Source organism: Myiozetetes cayanensis, unplaced genomic scaffold, assembly GCF_022539395.1.
Source record: "Myiozetetes cayanensis isolate MyiCay16 unplaced genomic scaffold, myiCay2020 scf36, whole genome shotgun sequence".
Taxonomy (NCBI): Eukaryota; Metazoa; Chordata; class Aves; order Passeriformes; family Tyrannidae; genus Myiozetetes; species Myiozetetes cayanensis.
Genome location: NW_026087588.1, coordinates 1,161,669 through 1,181,432, shown reverse-complemented (window position 1 = coordinate 1,181,432; position 19,764 = coordinate 1,161,669). Strand labels below are relative to the sequence as shown.

Genomic DNA, 19,764 nt, shown 5'->3' with positions numbered 1-19,764 from the left:
CCTGGAATTTTATGACTTTGAGGAAAAGCCTCTGGGAGTTAAAAAATACCACTCTGCCCTGCCCTGTGTCTTCTACCCCGGCGTGTAACTCCATCCCTTCCACACCCAAACTTAGGGGAAAGTTTTTCCCACTTTTCCAGAACATTCTGGCCTTGGTGTTGAGAGCAAGAAGCTCTGAAGCACCTCAGGCATAAAAACTACTGGGAAAACCAATGCTGCCACTCCTCTCCCAAGAGTAAATGCTTTTTGCTCCCTGCACCTGGAATTTTTTCCAGGTGAAAAGGTGCTTTCAGCATCTTTGTTGACAGTTTTGTGGAAGGTGTTTTTCTTGTTCAGAGAAATTAAGTTAATCCTGCTTCCTAATAGTAAAACCCGCCCGGAAATGCTGGAAATAGGGATGGGTAGAAGTCTGATTCAGGAGCGGGTTGGAAAAAAAAAGGGGGGAAATTGAGAAGTGCCAGTTTTCCTGTTACATTGTCCAAGATGTCATAATTTAAAGGGAACAAGCTCATAAGTGCATTGCTAGAAATGTGGGAAATACAGAGAGAACTAGGAAAATGAACTTGATTTTCACTGATCGGCAGAGTCAGGCTGATGGGGTCACGTTCACACTGCAAAAAGTCATCTTTGGGTTGGAATTTCCCCCAGTTCAAGCAGGAAAGGAGGAAGGAGACAGGAGCTGGGGCTCGTTCATGGCATTCAGACCAGGTTCCTCCTGCAGCAGAAAATGGGACTTTTTCCATCACCGTCCAGAGCAAAGAGAGACACAAGGAGAAGGAAAGCTGCTTGGTCTCCTCCCTAGCTCTGTTCCCTGGGCTGCTGAAGAGCAAAAAAAGCCACACACAAATGCCAGGCTGTGTCCAGAGGGGATATTGGGCCCCAGCCTTTGGGATGCAAAGTTCAGGGAGAGCTACTGAGGCTTCAAAAGCTCATGGCACTGTCAGACTCTGGCCCTGAGCTCTGCTCTGTGGGGACCAGGAACAGCACCCAGGGAATGGCTGGAGCTGTGTCAGGGCAGGGTCAGGTTGGATCTCAGGAAAAGGTTCTTCCCTCAGAGGGTGGTTGGCACTGAACAGGCTCCCCAGGGCAGTGGGCACAGCCCCAAGGCTACCAGAGCTCCAGGAGGGTTTGGATGATCCTCTGGAGCACAGGGGGTGACTCTTGGGGATGTTCCTGTGCAGGGCTGAGGGTTGGACTGGATGGTCCTTGTGGGTCCCTCCCAGCTTAGCATATCCTGGGATTCTGGGATTCCGTGGAGCAGCTGCTGGCCGTTTCTGATCTTGTGGCACCATCCAGTGGCTGCTGGCAGAGCATTGACACTCCCCTCTCCCCTCCATGTGTCCCCTTCCCGGATTTCTGGAGCATCCTCAGGGATTCAGCCGGGTCCTCCAGCGCGATCTCCAGGACATCTCACAGATGACCCTTTCTCTATTTCCGAGCTCTCCCCAAATCCTCCTGCTTCACTTTTATTCTCACTTTGCCAGGTGAAGGCCTGGAATTTCCTGTTCATTGGAAAGAAGGAAATAAGGTATAAAATAACAATAAGGAAATAAGTTATAAAATAATAATAAGGAAATAAGGAAAAAATAAGGGGGGGGAAGAATTAAAAAAAGAAGGAAAAATATATTCCCAGTATTTGTGCTAGACCTTCCTTGGGTGAAATCTTTGTTGATTTTTTTTCCCTGTGAAAATATTAAAAAAAAAAATTAAAAAAAAGCAATTTGGTTCTGACACTGCCACCACTTTAATTACATCAGCTTCCCCATAAATTGAGGTTATGTTTAAGTCCTTCTTTAGTAATTCAATCATTATGTCATTGCATTACTCCAATTATCTCTAGATTTGTTCCAGAGACCTTTTCTCCAGTCAATTCTCTGGCAAAAAGACTCACTGTTTTGTTCCCAATGGCATGAATACTGATTTTTTTCCTCCCCAAAAAAGAGGAGGAATGGCCAAACATTAGGGAAAGGGCAGATGTCTGCAGCTGGATGAGGGACCAAGGGCTTCGGGTTTGAACTCCCTGTGCCCAAACTGTGCCCCTGCTGATGGGCAGGATCTGGGGAGAAGGCTCTGCACAACTGGTGGTTTTATTATTTTCATGGAAATTAACTCTAAACCCTTCCCTGTGGCCCTTTGGCCCAGCATCCCTGGAGTTCCCTGTGGGCTGGGATGCTTTGAGCCATGCCAAGCTCACAGCGGGGAAGAGTTTCACCCCACTGGGTGGTCTCTGTGCCCCTGTATCCAGGTGTTCTCCCATCATGGATGTGCTGCCCCTGTGCAGGGAAAAGCGGGTTAAGCGAGAGCCCTGGGCCATGGGGATGGCACAGATGGGCAAGACACCCAGCTGGGGTCTCATCTGCTTCCTCCTGCTCAGGGGGCTTTACTGTGCCCTGGGAAGATCCCCTGGCATGGTTAAGCACTCAGGATGCCCACGGATAAAGCCATCAGTGGGCACAGCAAGGAAAGACTTGTCCCACTGCAGCCCTAGGAGCGAGGGACACTGATGGTGCTCACCAGTATTGCCTAAAATCAGTCAATTTTGCGTACAGAAGGGTAGAAAACAGCTCTTTAATTAAGGGGCCTCAGATGCACAAAGGTGTAGCATAGGCCTTTACAATTGTTATAATTACATCTAATTATAATACCTGACCATTTGTTCACTGCTTACAACCCAGCCCCACAACCCCACCCTCACCACACCTCCCCACTTTGAGTTGGTGGTCCTAAAACAACCACCCCTTCATCCCCATCCTCCTCTTCATCATCTTCTCTGCCCTCCTTGGAACAGCTTCAAGGAGTTGAACTTGTGAGTCGAGCTATTTCCAAGTAGTTTTGCCTTGGTTATATCCAGTAGTATGCCTGTTATGTCTTTATTCTGAGTATTTTCTACATTCTGAGTGTTATTCTGTATTTTCTATGGATAAAATGTTCTTTACCTGCTACAATCTTTATCCCTTGGAATTCCTGATAAAAAATGTTAAACAGCATTTTCAGAAACCTTGTACAAAGGTGATGGACAAGAAGTGCTAAAAGTGCTGTACTAAAATTTGTATCATCAAAGGTGTTCTTGTCCTTTTCCACATTTCCCCCTGAAGCTTCCTAATTTCTAAGTTGTAATCTTGTTAAACTCAGACATTTATAGATTTTAAGGCATTGTCAGGGCCGTGCCCACCACCTCACTGACCCACCCTACAAGAACAGGTAGTACCTGAACCAGCTGTTTCCTCCAGCAAGTCCAGATGGGCCCCAGAATCCATGAAATTCCCCAGAATGGCTGTGGAGAGCACGGGCTCCTGCTTGGAGCTGGGGGGCACAGGGTGGGTTTCCCTCAGTATCACTTCTGAGCTGGGCACAGAGAGAGGGGCTGGGTCACTCTGGTGTCCCCCATTCCTGCAGCATCTCCAGGATGCTCCCTGGGATGCTCCGGGCTAGGATGCAGCCTGTGGAGAAACCCTACATTGCCCATGGACACAGGCAGCTCCATCACACCCCTCAGCTGCTGGGGTCTCCAGTAACTCCCTCCTGTACCTTGCCAGTGTTTGGTGTTGCTCTGCTTGAGCTCCAGACCTTCCTCTGGCTTCCTCTTGCTCCTGGACCAAACACCTGACTGCTCTTCCTCAGCTGCCCATGAGCTCCTCTCCCTCTCTGCCTCCACCTCACACCCCCACGGAGCTGCTTTCTCCACATTTCTGCAGTTTCTCTGAGCTTTTATTTTAGACCTTCATTCCCTTTGCTCCAAACCCCCCGTGGGGACTCCCTCAACCCCGGCAGAGGTTCTGGGAGGGGAACAAGGAGCAAAACTCTGGTGGGAAGTGCCCTGTGTTTGTCTCCAGCACCACCAGGTGGGCACAAGGCTTAGGTTGGACTTTGCTGAGTTGTTGGAGTCATCCCATATGGGATGGGGTCCCATATGAAACAAACCCTTCTGGGGTGTCACATCACCCACCACTTGGCAACTTCCAAAGGTGCTGCTGTTTGAGCAGCTCTTGGAACCCTCAGGGCCAGGTTGTGGCTGAGGGGCCTGGGCACCTCAAAAGGGTCTGATGGGACTCACCTGCACCACGGGATGAGTCCTTGCTGGGCAATTCTGGCTCTGGAGGTCAGAGGGTGCCCCAGGGGGTCCGCAGAGGCCTGCTGGGGGAGTGGACTCTGCTCCAGGGGATGGGCTTGGCGATCACCAAAACTTCAGGCTCTGCTGCAGCTGGTACCACCATGGGCTGTGACCCACCAAAAGACCTGGGGGGCTTTGGGCTGGACAGGAATATGGAGCACAGGGAGAGTCACCACCCACTCCTGGTAGCCTTGTGGGCTTCCCTTGGGGGACCCAAGCCCAATCCACATGGGGTTGTGTGAAAAAGGGGCAAAAAGGGATCTGCAAGCTCTGCCAAACCTGTATTTCACCCTGGTGAAATTTCACCCTGGCAGGTCAACCCACATGAGGTCAATATGCAGAGAGCAACTTTAGGGACCTGCATCACTATAAATACCCTTTCCTGGGATATTTTGGGGGGCATTTCTGGGGCATTTCCCACTGGGGCAGGGCACAGCATCCCATGGCATCAGTGGGTAGTCACAGGTCCCCAAAGTCAGGGTGTTTAGGGGACAGGAGGTCACCTCACCTGGGATGATGGAGAGCTGTCGAGGCAAAGCTCTGCTGGGCCTCTTGACTGTCCCCATCATTGCTCGGATCAACTCATACCTCAGGTGAAGGAGAGCAGGGAATTTCTCATCCTTTTGCTCCTGCTGACACCTGACCAGAACCTGGACTCTCCTGCGGGTCCCAGTAGATATTCCCTGTACAACCTGGAGCAGAGGGTGGCCAAAGAACCTGACCTTGTCCTCCCACAGGACAAGAGACAACCCCTCAACAGCATCACCCAAATCTCAGGAGCATCCCTCGAGCTCCAAGCCCTGCCCAGCCCCTGAACTTCCCTTCAGCCCTGACACCCATTCTTTTCCCAGCACATCTCCCAAGCAAACAGCCATTTGCTTTGGGGAATGGCTGAAGATAAATCTTTGCAATTTGGGGCATTTTTTAGGCTCCAGGGTCTGTGCAGCATTTCCTCATGGGAGGTTTTGGGACCATGAGTGTCCTGGGCTCGTAGAGATGTAAAATAGGAGAAGTGAAGGGTCAAGTGGGGTCTGTGTCTATGAGTCTGGCTTTGGGCACCTCTGAGGCCTTCACAACCACCTCAGTGTTCCCAAAAACTGTGCCAGGGGAAGAGGGGCCATGCCAGTGCTCCAGCCTCCATGGAAAAAAACCAGGAATGCTCCTTAAAAGCATCTCGAGGAAACATTAATGTAAAAAATCGAGTCACTGCTTTTTCCTCGTGCTTTCGGGACCCAAACCGGGAACTCTGCCGTGCTGTGGAGCGGGGATGCATGGAGGCGTTCCCTCCTCAGCACCCCTGCCGGGTGCCAGGGGGTGTTGTTGCATTGCCGGGAGCTCGGGGATGCTGGCAGGAGGCACCGTTTGGTTCGCTCGGCACGAAAAGGGGCTTGCACAGCGCAAGGCCCCTTGAAAACCAGGGGCTGCTGTGCCCTCCAACACCCTCCGGCCCTCAAAGGAGGGTAATTTAGCCTGGGAAAGGCTGTTTGGGAGGAAGATGTGCTGGAGAAATACAAATACCCAGGCTTGGAGGTGGGAGCAGGGGGGCAGGGGGTTTATCCCTGGGTCATTCTGCCTCTGCCATCCCCATTTTCCTCTCAGAGGTGGGATTACTCCACATGGGTGTATTTTTACTGCCTCTTCGTGTTTTGGTTGCTCCTCCCACCAAAAAAAAAAAAAAAAAAAAAAAATTAAAAGAATTAGTTCAGAACAGTTTCTGTGGCCCTGCAGCAGCTCAGGGGTGGCACTGAAGGACAGACTCACCCTCTTGACCTCCTTCTTTTCCAGGTTTTCCTCCAGCACGTCCTCCAGGATGGTGTAAAACTGCTTCAGGAGGTTTGGGGTTCCCTGCAGGGCCTTCAGCAGCCTATGCTTCCCCCCTGGGGGAGCCTCCTGGCTGGAGTCAAGGTGGTGCTGGTACCAGTGCAGTGAGGACTGGGAGGGGCTGGTGGGACCTCTGCAAAGCAGCAGCTTCCTCCTGTAATCTGATTAATGCCTGCCCACAGTTTACCCCAAATCCCACCTACAGCCCAGCAGCCACCTGGGACAGCTTTCCCAGGAGAAGGGCTGGCAGCAAGGCTGGTCAAGGAGCTGCACTGAAAGGGGATCACTGAGCTCATCCTCTCCCCCTGTGCCCCCAGCAGTCCTCCCTTCCTCACCACACGACACCCCGAGCCAAACTGCAGCTTCATCCCAGTGCTCTCGGGATAGGGATGGTCCCAACTCCAGGGCCCACCTGATGGATCTCCATCAGCCACCACTTTGGTCACCCTGCAGGAAGAAAGAAGCCCGTAATGCTCAAGAAGGAGCTGAGGCCCCAGAGCAAAAGCAAGCCCTGATCCATCCTTGTTTTACCCCATGGAAGGCACAGACTGCTCTGTCTTGTCAGGGATCTGAGGGTGGCACAGCTCTGGCACCAGCTCTTGGAGAACAACCCCTCACCTGTCAAAGCCACTGGCTGAGGATGTCAGAGGGCAAACAGCCCTCAGGGCTGGGGTCACCATGTACTCCTTGGGTATTTGCCAACAGCCCCTCTCTGTTTTAGGGCTTTTCTCTTTCCTGTCTGCACTAGGGAGCCACAATCAGGTCACCCCAAAGCTTCTCCTCTCCAGGCTGATCAATCCCAACTCTCCCACCTTTTCTGCCAGCAGAGCTGCTCCCCCTTCCATCCTGGGGCCTCCTCTGGACTCTCTCCAGCAGCTCCATGTCCTTGCTGTGCTGTTCCCTAGGGCTGGAGGCAGCTCTGCAAGGCGGTCTCCCATCAGGGAGCAGAGGGGCACAATCCCTCCCTGCCCACACTGGGGGATCAGCCCATCCAGGTGGAAATGCAACCCTGACCCAGAGCTGTGTGTTGCACAGACCTGGTGTTGTCCCTGCAGGTGAGGATTTCTGGCATGAATTAACCACTCCTAAAGGGGAAGGGTTTGCAGGGACCTCGAATTAAAAATCCCCTAATGATGTGCTGATCTAAATGACCTTTAAAGCTCCTTTCCAACCCAAGGCACTCTGAGATTCTGTTGGAAGGCCCATCTCAGAGGTATCAGCTGGAACCCCCCAGCACATCTTGGAACTGGAGGGAGTCACCTGCGCCATTCCTACTGCACTGTGTGAATCCCTGCTCCACCACAGTGCTAATATTCTTGGCTCTCAGGAAGTGTGATGGGATTTCATTTTCCATGCTGGAAGACACTGTGTTTGCCATCCCAGCTCCCAGTTTTTGGGTTGTCCTCTGCAAGGGGTGCCCCAGGGGCAACAATCCCTCTGTTCCCTGCCCGTCTGGAAGCTGGAAAACTTTGGGAGATGCTTTATCACGAAGCACAGAGGGGTCAGGAGACCCAGGCTGTGCATGGGCTGATTCCCCTCCTCCTCCAGATCATTTCCAAAAGCACCCAGCACCTCCCTCTCTTTCTCAGCTTCTCCTCCTGGGACTCATAGGGGGTGGGAGCAGGACACCCCTCATGCGAGACCTTCAGGGGGTTGGCTGTGCTTGCTGCCATCAGCCCTGCTATGCTCTGAGCCCTGACAGGATCCCTCCTCTCCTGTCAGGGAGGAGAGAGAAATGGGATGGGGTTGGACTGCCCTGGGGAGGCACCACAGCAGAGCCTCGGAAATGCTTCTCACCTGAGCTCATCTTGAGCAGGGAAGTCTCTGCTTGTACCCCAGCCCTGGCCCTCCCCTCATGGACACAGGGGAGCCTGGAGAGTCGAGTCATGGGCAGAAGAGGCAAATACTCACTTGTTTCCAGAGGCTGAGGTATAAACTGGAGAGAAGGGATGAGGATGGAAGCAGAGAGATGAGTGTGGGGGGTGAGAGGCAGGAGGGAACAGTCAGGGGCTGCCTGGAGCTGTGTGGGAAACAGGAAGGACTTTCTGGGCTGTGACCCTCCCCTGCATCCCCTCAGCAATGGAAAGTCAAAGTCCTGGAGGAAAAGCAGATCCTGATGCCACGGGCAGGAAAAGCCAGCTGTGATGGAGTGTGGGGCAACCAGCATGGATGGAACCAGAGCATGAAACTCATGGCCCCAGGGCTGAGCCACGAGAGCTTCACCCCAGGAAAGGGAATGGAAAAATATTCCTCCATGCCATGTTGTTGCTCCAACCACACAATCATGGAATCACAAAATCTGCTGAGCTGGGAGGGACCTGCAAGGACCATCCAGTCCAACCCTCAGCCCTGCACAGGCCCAGCCCCAAGAGTCACCCCCTGTGCCCCAGAGGATCATCCAAACCCTCCTGGAGCTCTGGCAGCCTTGGGGCTGTGCCCACTGCCCTGGGGAGCCTGTTCAGTGCCAACCACCCTCTGGGGGAAGAACCTTTTCTTGAGATCCAACCTGACCCTGCCCTGACACAGCTCCAGCCATTCCCTGGGTGTTGTCCCTGGTCCCCCCAGAGCAGAGCTCAGTCCTGCCCCTCCTCTGGCCCTGCCCAGGCAGTTGGAACTGCAGTGAGGTCTCCCCTCAGTCTCCTCTTCTTCAGCTGAACACACCAAGTGCCCTCAGTGTCTCACACACCTTTAAATCAAGGCTTTTCCTCACTCATCCCTCAGCTTGGCCCCACCTGCCCTTCCACTGGTGCAGCCAGGCTGATTTTGGGGGAACACGGGGCTGGAAGGAGACTGGCGCCCCGTGTCCGAGCACAGCACAGAAGCCCTGTGTGCAGAGGGCTCTCTTCTCCCGATAAATCCCGCATTCCTGGCTGCAGAGGCTCATTAGCTGCTGTGTTTACAGGAGATAACATTGTGCAGATGGCAAACATTGGATGAGGGCGATTGAGCCGCCCCCACCTTTCTGCTCCGGAGTTAAAAACAGCTGCTCAGACAGACTCAGGAGAGATTTGCAAGCTGGGCTTCTTTTTAAGGAATGGGGTGGATTGGCATTACCCTGGGAAAGAAAGGAACTGCCAGGGGATGCTTTGCTCTGCGGCAGAAAAAGTCCCTGTGTGCCCTATTGGGACTCAATGGGGATTTCTGCCCAGCTGGACATGGGTGACCACCCCATGGCAGTTGAACTCCATTTGTTTCAGAGGGATTTGGGAACCCTGGAGGACCATCCCAGTCCTTCCTTGGTGCCTCAGCATCTCGTTTCCAAGGCACATGTGGCTCTGCAGCCAGAAGTGACCTGGGAGGAGGGGGGCAGCACAGCCCCTCAGGGGACAAAAGCCAAAGTAAAAGTGCAGGAGCACAAGCATTTGGAAAATGTGACTCACTTTCCAGGGAAAAGCAAGCTTAGAGGAGTGGTGGTTTATTAACCTGTTTATTTTCACTTGCAGTAGTAATGTCCCTCTCAAAAACGTAGGGGGTAAAGTTCATGTGAGAAAAACACAGGGAAAAAGTGGTGGTTTGGGCTTCTCTTCAGCAGAAATTTCTGTCACCCACCCTTGTTTGCCTCAGAGGCTTCAGCCCAGTCCGAAGCCTGTTGTGTTTCCAGCTTTTCTGAGGTGGCAGCTCCCAAGAGCATGGAGAAAAAATTCCTCCTAGGAGGCCACGCATCTCTTTAGGAACTTTTTAGCTCACTAGAAGGCTCAAAATCCCTTTGATTAAGGAAGGTTTGGTTCATGAGCACCTCTCAGGAAACAGAACTGAGGCAAAGGTGTCCTTAGTATCCCTGGAGACAACATCCCACCACCATCCTCAGCATCCCAATGGAACGGGGAGGGGGGCTGGTTATGAAAAGTTCTCTCTTTCTCCTGCAAAGCCAGGCATGGACACCGGTGGTGACTGTGTTTTGGCCCCAGCATGGGGAGGGCTGGGAGGATCACCCCTCTCCTCCTTACCCCCTGTCACACATCATCCTCAGAGCCCGTGAAGTCCATCTGCTTGGCGTTCTGGATCAGGTCCTCGTAGGTGGTGGGGCAATAGGCCTTGTAGAGCTTCTCGGCCAGGGTGTTGCTGCCGGCGACTACGGCCTTCCTGTTGTGGTTCATGAAGTTCCACAGGTGCAGGGCGTAGGAGTGGTTGAAGCTGGGGCTTTCATCCCACACCTGGTAGTACCTGCTCCAGGCTGGGTACGGGATGGGGTAGAAGCGCTGGGGGTTGAGGAAGGAGATGTTCTGGCAGCTGTGGTCCTCGGTGCCCTCAAAATCCGTGAGGTTGCAGAGGGTCTTGAGCATCCTGGTCATCAAAAAGGGGCCCTGGTTGCCCCAGATGTTGCTGTTGTACTTGAGGACGAAGTTCTCCATGCAGTCCCAGATGAACTTGTGGCGGGCGGGGAAGCCAAAGATGCCGTTGCTGGAGAAGCGTGACTTCTGCGCTGCCAGGAAGCTGCGCTCAGGGATGGGCCTGATGGAGATGACATCCGTGTCCATGTAGATGCCTCCATACTTCCAGATGAGTGCCAGTCTGCTGGCGTCGGAGCTGACATGCACCCAGTTCTTCTCCTGCTCCGGGACCACCTGCAGGGTTGGGAAGGGGAGACAGCAACGAGGAGATCAGAGAACGGATCTCATCCATCCTTCGGGTGTAAAACCATGCCTGCAAATGCCCCTGCCCACCTCTGCTGCCTCCAGCCCCTGGATTTTGTTGGAATAAGATAAGGAGCAAAGCTTTGTTAACACAAAGGAAAGCAGGAGTGTTTCCCGGGTGGTTTAATGGGACCTACAGTGTTAAGCCAACGCTGCCATGAATCACTGCTGCTGTTCCAGTGGGACACAACCCACTTAACACACTCCCTGAGCACTCCCAGCCCTTTGAACCGGGCTCTTCATGGGCATTGTTGGCATTTGGAGTCGTTTTTTCTTGGGGGAAGAAAGTTTTAGGAAATATGTCTGCCTTGCCCAACAAATTTGAGACAAGCTGCTTTCCAGCACTTAGCCAGAACTTCTTCCAGGGTGGAGCTCCCGAGATCCCACCTTGGCTTTGTGCATTGCTGCCATAAAACCTGGAATCTCTCCCACGTGGTATCTACTGCAGGTTGTGTCAGTGTGTGGCAGCATTAACAGGAGCTCAGGCAGCACGTTTTGTTTGACCAGCTTCTGCTGAGGAAGGTTATTAGGAGCTGTTTTCTCGAAACATGTATGAAATCTGTTTTTATCAACGTTTCCTTTGCCAAAAAAAATCTCATTCTCCAGATAAGGGGGAAACTGAACACAGCCAATGATGTGTTCAATAAACAGACTGATGAATACATGGCAAAACACAACCAAAATGAATCTATTCCCAGCCAAAAAATGAAATCACTGATTTCACACAACCAGTCCAGTGTTCCTCGTTCCTTCTAACCCAACTTCAGGCCTTTTCCCACCCCTATTTATGGTTGTTTTCCTATTTTCCCGTTGTTACAACACTCACCTGGTTGTACCACTGGAGCAGAGGGGTCTCCTGGAAGACAGTTTTCATCTGGAGAGGGAAAATGAAGACATTCTTCATGGAAGACAGAAGTGAGAAGGCTGCATAGCTGGTGTTCAGGTCCAAGGCCGTCTCATTGGTGAGTCCCTTCATGAAGAGGATGACGGCCCTGTCCTGGTAAATCCTGGCAGCAGATTCCACGGAGCAGGACACCAGCGGGGGTGGCTCCAGCCGCTCTGTGGTCTCCAGGAAAATGATGCTTTTCCCAAGGCTCAGGACCTGCTCAGGTGTCAAGTAGTGTTGGGACATGGGCAGGTAGTTGAAGACACAGCTGGACAGCAGAGAGATCTCGTACAAGATGCCCGAGACAAAGCAGAAACAGAGGCAGATCTGGATTTTCCTCAACATTCTTGCTTTCCCTGGGCGTTTGGGGACATGCCTCTGGCATGGATGCTGAGGAGAGTCAAGGAACAGCAAGAAGAGATGCCAGTTAATGCTCAGCAGGACTGGGAAACGGTAGGACCTGGCTTTGGACAGTGACAGGCCCAGTGATCAGCTCTCTCAGGGTGCTGCATCTGTGGGATGAAGCTTTGGTGTCCCACCTCCTCATTCCCAGGTAGGCAAGGGGAATAAGGAAAGGCCTTGGAGGGGGGACAGGCAGCTGTGTCTCATGGCACAGCTACATCTTCTTTGGGTGGGCAGAGAGGGAGGAAGGGCCCAGGGAGAGCAAGGTGAGAAGGTTCACTCAAGGCAAGGACCCCCAAGCCCATCCCTGACGCAGGTTGGAGTAGGGAATGTTTTCCAAGCACTGCAGCATCATCCCAGCACATGCTTGTCCAGAAGCAGGAGATACCCAGGGAATCTGTGGAATTAGGTGGACAGAGAGCTGTGAGAGTCACAGGGAGAAGGTCATGATTAGAGTTGGGGGGTGTCAGCCAAAGCTAAGACATCAGCATGGAGGCACCAAAGCCCTTTTCCCAGTCTGGCCCTTCTGCTCACACTTCAGCCTTGAAGGATGTGAGGGGTCCTGCTGAAGGACCAGGGAGAGGCTGTAAGGACAGGAAGTGGGTGGTTTCACACAATCAAGGAATCAAGACCTACCTGGATTACAGTTCTGAGACATCTACATCTCCAGCTCCTTTTTCTGCCCCCGTGGTGACGTTCAGACTCCCTTAAAGTCCAGCTCCCTGGTGAAGACACCCAAACTGTCTGGAGCATGCAAAGGGATTTCTGGAGGCAGGACACTGATGCACAGGTGAAAACCAGCTTTGCTTCTCCTGAACCTCAGTCCCAGGAGAGCTTTGGGACCCACCTAAAGGGACAAAGAAGGGACAAGTTTTAGGTGAGACCCATCTCGTGCCTCCATAAGCCAGACCAAGCTCCTCACTCCTGGTCCTACCAGAACACAAGCCTGCACAGCACCAGGAGTTCCTGCATGGAATCTGCTCTGCACCATTTGACAGGCTGGTGACACAGGAAATTCCCTCCTGAAATGCCACCTGGGATCAGCAGCCAGGGTCCACCACAGGGGAGACACCTGGAATGACAACCCAGCGTCCAAGAGGCCCCTGGAAGTGTCCAAAACTTGACTGATTAAAGGGAATGGGAGGAAACAGAGCTCTGTGTGTTCAGGTAATTAATGAGCTTCATTTCCATGTCACCCTCCAGAATACAGATAAGTTCAGAGCAAAATGAACCCTGTGGAAATTCCCCTGCAAACACCAAGCTGTAACAGCTCCTGAGCCGCTTCTCAGAGCTGGATCTCGTCATATGAAATATTAAAGTAGTGCTTTTTTCCATGCTGCACTGCAGATCTGGTTCTTTCCCACTCAGTTTCCCATCATGTCCCAGATTCTCACAGATTCCCAGCACAGTGTGGGAGAAGGTGCCAGGGGTGAAGTGGGTGACAAAGCTGGGGCCACCAGGCACCAGTGTGGCCCTGGGTACAATCTGCTGGCCAAAGTAGGCTGCAGAGGAGGGAATGCTGCTTTTTTTTGTAGCAATAAAAAAGATCAGGTTTAGACGGGATATTGGGAAGAAATTGTTCCCTAGGAGGGTGGTGAGGGACTGGAATGGAATTCCCAGAGAAGCTGTGGCTGCCCCAGCCCTCGAAGTGTCCAAGGCCAGGTTGGATGGAGCTTGGAGCAACCTGGGCTAGTGGAAGGTGTCCCTGCCCATGGCAGGGGGTGGAATGAGATGGGCTTTAATGTCCCTTTAAGCCCAAACCATTTGCTCTTTCTATATAATTCTATGATAATTTTTCCTGTTGTATTCCCACTGTCTCTCATTGTCCCAGCATTCTGCTGGGAGGGGCAGCACCCAGGGCCTCCCTGCAGGTGTGGAATTTGAGCCGAAGATGGGGAATGGAGAGGATTGGACCTGCCGTGTTCCCAAGGCTTGGATAACACAGCCCTGGTGATGCTCAGCTGTGTCACCCTGCTCAGCTCCAGAGGTCGGGGGAGCACCAGCAGCAGGAGATTAAAATAATCTACAGTGCTCAAAGGGCAAAATTTCCCTCTACCTTCCCCCGCCTTCCTCTCCCTCAGACAGGTGGTGCCAATTTACTCCTGGCTTTGGAAAAGAAAACAGAAAGAAAAAGTTGCTCTCTGGCTGCTCCATCGTCCATCTCACCTTGGCCAGATTTTCAGGCTTCTGGGTTTGTTTTTCCTAAACCCATCTCTGAATCCCTGGATGATTTGGTTTGGAAGGGACCTTAAAGATCATCTCACTCCACCCTCTGCCATGGGCAGGGACAACTTCCACTAGCCCAGGTTGCTCCAAGCCCCATCCAACCTGGCCTTGGACACTTCCAGGGCTGGGACAGCCACAACTTCTTTGGGAATTCCATTCCAGTTCCTCACCCCTGTCACAGGGAAGAATTTCTTCCTAATATCCCATTTACCCCTGCCCCCTGTCAATTTAAATCCATTCCTTGTCCTGTCACTCCATGCCCTTGTAAGCCATCCCTGCTGCTGCTCCAGCACAGACCCAGGACTGGAGCTCCCTGCTTTTGTTCCTTTTCAAATCTTAATGCCACACTCTTGAAGCAGAAAACCCCAGCTCTGCTCTTGTTAGAACTGGGACCATCAGGACATTCCCATTACTGGATTAATATTCCCTCTTGGATGGTTGAGAGGTCCAAGGGCTCAGGTCTCTGTGAGCATCCCAGCAAAGCCATGCTCCCGACAGTCCTTCACATTTAAACCACTTTATTTGCAAATTGTGGGCAGAGAATAAGGAGCCACTCCAGCAGATCCCTGCTCTGTGCCTTGTGAGGAGAAACACGAATCTTCAGCCGCTCGTTCTGGGAGATTGTTTTGCTTGGATGGTTTTCCAAAACCCCTCCATGGAGAGTTATGAATTCTCAGCACATTTGACCCGGAGGTTGCTGTTATCAAATGTTCACTTCCTTGCTCCATTAAAAGCACTGCAGAGCTCAGTGTTCCAAATAAATCCTGGCTATTAAATAGATCACCCTGAGGAGTGGTGTGAGTGGGAGGAGTGGGATGCTTCCCAGGATGTGCAGATGCTGTGCTGGCTTGATGGCCCATCTTGGAAAGAGATTTTTTTTGGGGGGTGGGGGCAATTTCCATGTACAGGATGATACTACAAGGAAGATTACCACAGTGTGCAACAGTGCTGTGTGGTAACTACTCTGAGGTGTCCCAGGGACACAGGCAGCGGAAATACAGCGGGATTTTGCAGTAAATCCTCCTGCTGGGGTGCTGGCAGCCCTACCCCCTGCACATGCCAATCCCACTAACACTGGGGTCCCTGCTGTGGCCAAAGGGATCCCCCACCCAGCACAGCCCATGGGGCACAACCAGTCCCCCAGAGACTGGGGAGCAGCTCAAACAAGGATTGAGACTTGTCCTCATTTGCCAAAAGGAGGGTTTTTAAAATACCAGTTTGCCCAGCCCTCGAGTTCAGAGCTGATTTCAGTTTTAGGTTCTCCCAAGTGAGTCCCCTGCATTACAAATTACACTTTATGCACACCAGGCAAATACTGCACATCTCAGACTCCCCTGGCAAACTCCCCTGGATCCTCATTCCCACAGCTCCTGGGCATCCCTTGGGATTCAAAACAGAGCCCTCCATCCTCTTGGCTATTCCCAGTGCTGCAGTTTTCCTCTGAGAACCAGAGGGGTCTACACCCTTCCAGCTGGGTGACTCCCTATTTCTGGGAATAACCCCATGGCAGTCCCTGACTGCCACAAAAACAGCATTGCTTGACTCCACACCGGTTTATTTTTGTGTCTTTACAGAATCTGCTCAAGGAAATAACAGCTACAGTCAAGTCAGTGCATGTGCCTGTGCTCCAAAGCCAACTTCCTCCTGGATTTAGCACCAGACACATTTGGAAAGCGCTTTCAGATGGAAAACCTGTGCAAGAATAGATGATATTTGTGGCAGGTTAATTAGTGCAGCTGTTCTGATGCAAACCAAGGGGCTTCTTGCTGCTTTCCCATCCACAAACCCCCAGGTTTGGAGATAAAGCCAAACTCACCTCCTGGCTGCAGGAAGCAGGCAAAGTGTGCAGGATGTGGGGACACGAGACCAGGCTGGACCCCGCTGGAAAGCGTCCACAGGCAGTGGAGAGCCTGAGGAGCTGAGCTGCCTCTCCACTGTGTCCTGCCCTGCCAGGGCTTGCAGGAGCCTCATGGCTTGCCCTGCAGCAGCTCTGCTGTTTGCATTTGTGGTGTGCTGAGATAAGGCTGAGTGGGGAGCTGGGGCTGTGCTCTGCCAGGAGTGGGCAGAGCGAGGTCCCTGGGCAGCCAAAGGTGAGTCCCACTGCTCTCCAGGGTCCCAGAGAGGGCTAGGACTGGGAAGAGGCACCTTTTGGGGGTGGTTTGTAGCATATTCAGCTTTTCCTCGGTATCCAGATCCACACTTAGGAGGCAACTATGGGGTAAAGGACAATTTGTCTGGAGTGGGATTGATGCTCTGAATACATCCAAGAGAGGCAACAACAGGGCTTCCTACACAAACACATCCCAAATAATCCCACACATCCTGAACTCAGGTGCCTGCCCAGCCCCCTGTGAGAGATCAGACAGGTGGGGAGGTTTGGTGATCCACCAGAGCCTCTGTTTCCCCCCACAGCCTGCCCTCAGTGGGATGCCTTGTGGGGCGCACAGGAGCAGCATCAGGTACCCCCCAGGACTGAGATGACCCACCTGAGATTGGATGGATCCCCCAGAGCTTTCCTGGTCCTGGAGTCTAAGGGGAATGAACTTCAGTGGGCATCCTGTGCTGGGACAGCAGAAAGTGTCAGGGGGAGGTGGAGCTGGAGCATCCAGGGGAACTCCCCAGCACGTCCCTCCTGTATCCCTGATCCATGTTGGGCCAGTGCTGTGAAGTCACCAGAGCATCCAGCTGCGATGCAACCCCTGACTCCCAGTCACCCACAGCAATCAGGTCCTTTGCAGCTCCCCTCCTGCTATTTTTTTTGCCTTCTCCTCCTGATATTTGGCAAAGCACGTCAGTGCCAGCAGCCGCATGTGTTGCAAACATGGCAAACCTACTCATTTTCCACTCAAAACCCCACCTTTGCCCACCATTAATGTTTAGAAGCCACCAAAAGGTGCTCAGCTCATCCCCTGTGCAGCCTGTGAGGGCAACAATAAGCCAGCCAGCTCCTAAAAATTAGCTATGACCATTCCAGGGCGTTCCCCTTTGCTCTGGGCCAGCTCGGGGGCACCCAAATCCGTGTTTCCTGCCGCTGAAGGATCCAAGAGCAGCCAAAGTCCTGCAGCAGGCAGAGCAAACAGCACCCACGGGAAGTTGGGGAGATACCCAGGGCTTAATCAGTAGATAACAGCCCAGGCCAACATGCCAGGAGGGCTCTGGTTCCACAAAAATCCTGGGCATTGACGTAGGTGAGGAACCCACGCGTCCCGACACACCCGTGAGGAACCCTCTCCTTGGGCAAACACCGCCTGGCCATCGCTCACAGCCTGCCTGGGAGGAGCCAGCAGGGCCAGTGCCCAGCTCCAGGGCTGGGGGCTGCACCTGGGATCAACAATCCCTCCATCCATCCAGCCAGCCAGCCAGCCAACCGGCCATCTGGTGACATCCCTGCCCGTGACAGGAACGAGATGGGCTTTAAGGTCCCTTTCAACTCAACCCGTTCTAGGATTCCAAGGTGATCCCTCCCTCCCTCCCTTCCCAGTGGCAGCCGAGGCTGGAGGATGCCTTGATGGCAGGACATGTATGGGAGTAAATGGCATCTATTTAGAAGGGGTTTTCTGGTATTTTATTTTATTTTATTTTTTATTACATAGTATATATATAATGTTATTTTATAAATACAAATATATAAAATTAATTTTTTATCATCTATAATTATATTAATATAATTATGGACTTAATAGATCTAATGTATTGTGTAATATTATTATGTAAAATTACATAATACAGAATATATAAAATAAAACAATAAAATTATGACATAGTTCCAATTACAATAATACTGTAATATAACATATTATACATTGTAATATTATATATTGTATTTTATTTATTATAATTTTAATAAGAAAACGTATTTACACAATAATTTAATATTGTAAGATATGTTATTTATTATAAAATATAAAATTAAGATATTATTATATTCTTATCATATATTTGATAATTATTTATTATATTTTATTTATTTTCTTAAAAGTTCCAGCCCAGCTTTTATCTTCCATAACATGAAAACACCCACCTCCTGCCTCAGCTCCCCCCATTGCCCTCATGGGCTATTAAGACCCTTACCCTGGATTTAGAAGGAGACTTTTCTGTGCAGCCACTGCCACTGCCTCACCTGGGGAGTTTGGATCCCCAAAATCAGGTGGGGGGACACCAAGAGGCTCCCACACACCCCAGAGCCCCGTGTTCTGCCAAGGTACAGGGACTCCTGAGGGCTTCACACCCACTGCCACTAAAACTAATTGCAAGGAGCAGCCAAAGTGCTGCTGCTGCTCTGCATTGCCCTGTGGGGCAGTCTGTTTTCCCAGGAATATGGGAATCTGGGAGAAGAGCCCGTGCCTGGACCTCCTGCATCCCAAGGGTTGGGGAACATGGCCAGGGGAGGCAAAAATCACCCACAGCCACATCATTGGCACACTGAGCTCCCACATCCCTCCAGCTGCTGCACACCCAATGTGCTCCCAGCAACATTCCAGCCTGAAACAGCACGGGAGACTCCCCACAGCCATAGGGGGAATGTCTGCTCAGGTTGGGTTCTCAGGCTTTTCCATCCCACTTGCTGCTATTAACCACTGGCATTTGTATTTTGGGTGTTTACTGAAAGCTTGAGACTTTTTGTAGAATTGTGTTGAGACAGCAGAAAGCTCAGAGAAGCTCTAAAATAGTATTTTTGTAGTTATTTCACCAAAAAAATCAACAGCTGGTGCTTGGAAAACAATAGACCACTCATAACTTACATGCACGTTGATAAAAAATGAGTGGAGCTCATATCCCTGTTCTGAACAGGGGGCTCAGAGCCACATCTGCCAGGGGAAAGGTGGTCCATCCAGTCAGGGGAAAGCAGGGCTAGGAATGCACAGGGGGGGGGAAAATACCAGAGGAAGGAATGCAAGGAGCTGATCTGGGCCAAATTACAGGTGACATCTTTGGGCTTAAAGGGTTTGTGCTGCTTGGGGCTGGAGTGGGGTTCTGTTCCTGCAGAGGAGCTGGGATGGGGCTGTGATTGTCACTTGTGCCCATGATGCAGCCCTGCTTTCCTGGGAATGGCTGAGCACCTGCCTGCCCACTGGAAGTGAGGAATGGATTCCTTGATTTTGTTTGCCTGTGCACACACAGCTTTTAATTTCCCAATTAAACTGTCAGGACCTCAACACACAAATTTGGTCACTTTTACTCTTCCAATTCTCACTCACAGCTACAGAGTAGAGGGAAATGGGTTAGCTGGGGGTGGTTTTAATCTGCTTCCACAGCACCAAGGCTTTTTGTGCTGCTGAATCAGAGAGCAAACACCATTAGAGCTTGGGAGCCTCATTTGGCAGAGCCACTTTCTTTTCTCCTGCCATCAGGAACAGCTCCATTTCCCTGACCAGGACCCAAGTACCAGTTTACATCCTGCAGATTGTATTTCAACTGCCAGATTCAAGTTGTGTCAGTCCATGCAAGGCAAAAATCCCCACCATCAGCAATTTGCAGGATGGTCCAGATCAAACCCACCCAAGTCCTACTCACTGCTGCAAACTCAGCTTTGCTGAACCCCAGAGAGCTCCTAAAAAAAAAGAGAAACTGGAGAGTGGGAAAACTCCAGACCTGTGGCTGGTTTGCCTCTAAGGAAAGGCAAAGATTTGTAAATACTAAATATGAGGAGGAAATAGTTTCCTGTGAGGGTGGTGAGGGACTGG

The 19,764-nt window shown here is 51.7% G+C and overlaps 1 protein-coding gene across 1 annotated transcript; it reads right to left on the bottom strand.

The window, feature by feature from the left end:
* Positions 1–9,885: 9,885 nt before the first annotated feature.
* Positions 9,886–12,607, bottom strand: A4GNT (alpha-1,4-N-acetylglucosaminyltransferase). The gene is made up of 3 exons (XM_050328080.1): positions 12,491–12,607; positions 11,393–11,842; positions 9,886–10,497 (listed from the first exon to the last, which is right to left on the bottom strand). Exons 1-3 carry the CDS (start codon positions 12,605–12,607, stop codon positions 9,886–9,888), a joined length of 1,179 nt encoding a protein of 392 aa, XP_050184037.1.
* Between the last annotated feature and the right edge of the window lie 7,157 nt (positions 12,608–19,764).

Bases quoted from the DNA above. Each gene is read 5' to 3' on its own strand.
- A4GNT (XM_050328080.1), bottom strand. From the start codon at position 12,607: ATGCTCCAGACAGTTTGGGTGTCTTCACCAGGGAGCTGGACTTTAAGG. The intron at 11,843-12,490 runs GTAGGTCTTGAT...GACTCTCCTCAG, and splicing joins GTCTCAGAACTGTAATCCAG to CATCCATGCCAGAGGCATGT. The intron at 10,498-11,392 runs GTGAGTGTTGTA...CCAACCCTGCAG, and splicing joins TGCTCCAGTGGTACAACCAG to GTGGTCCCGGAGCAGGAGAA.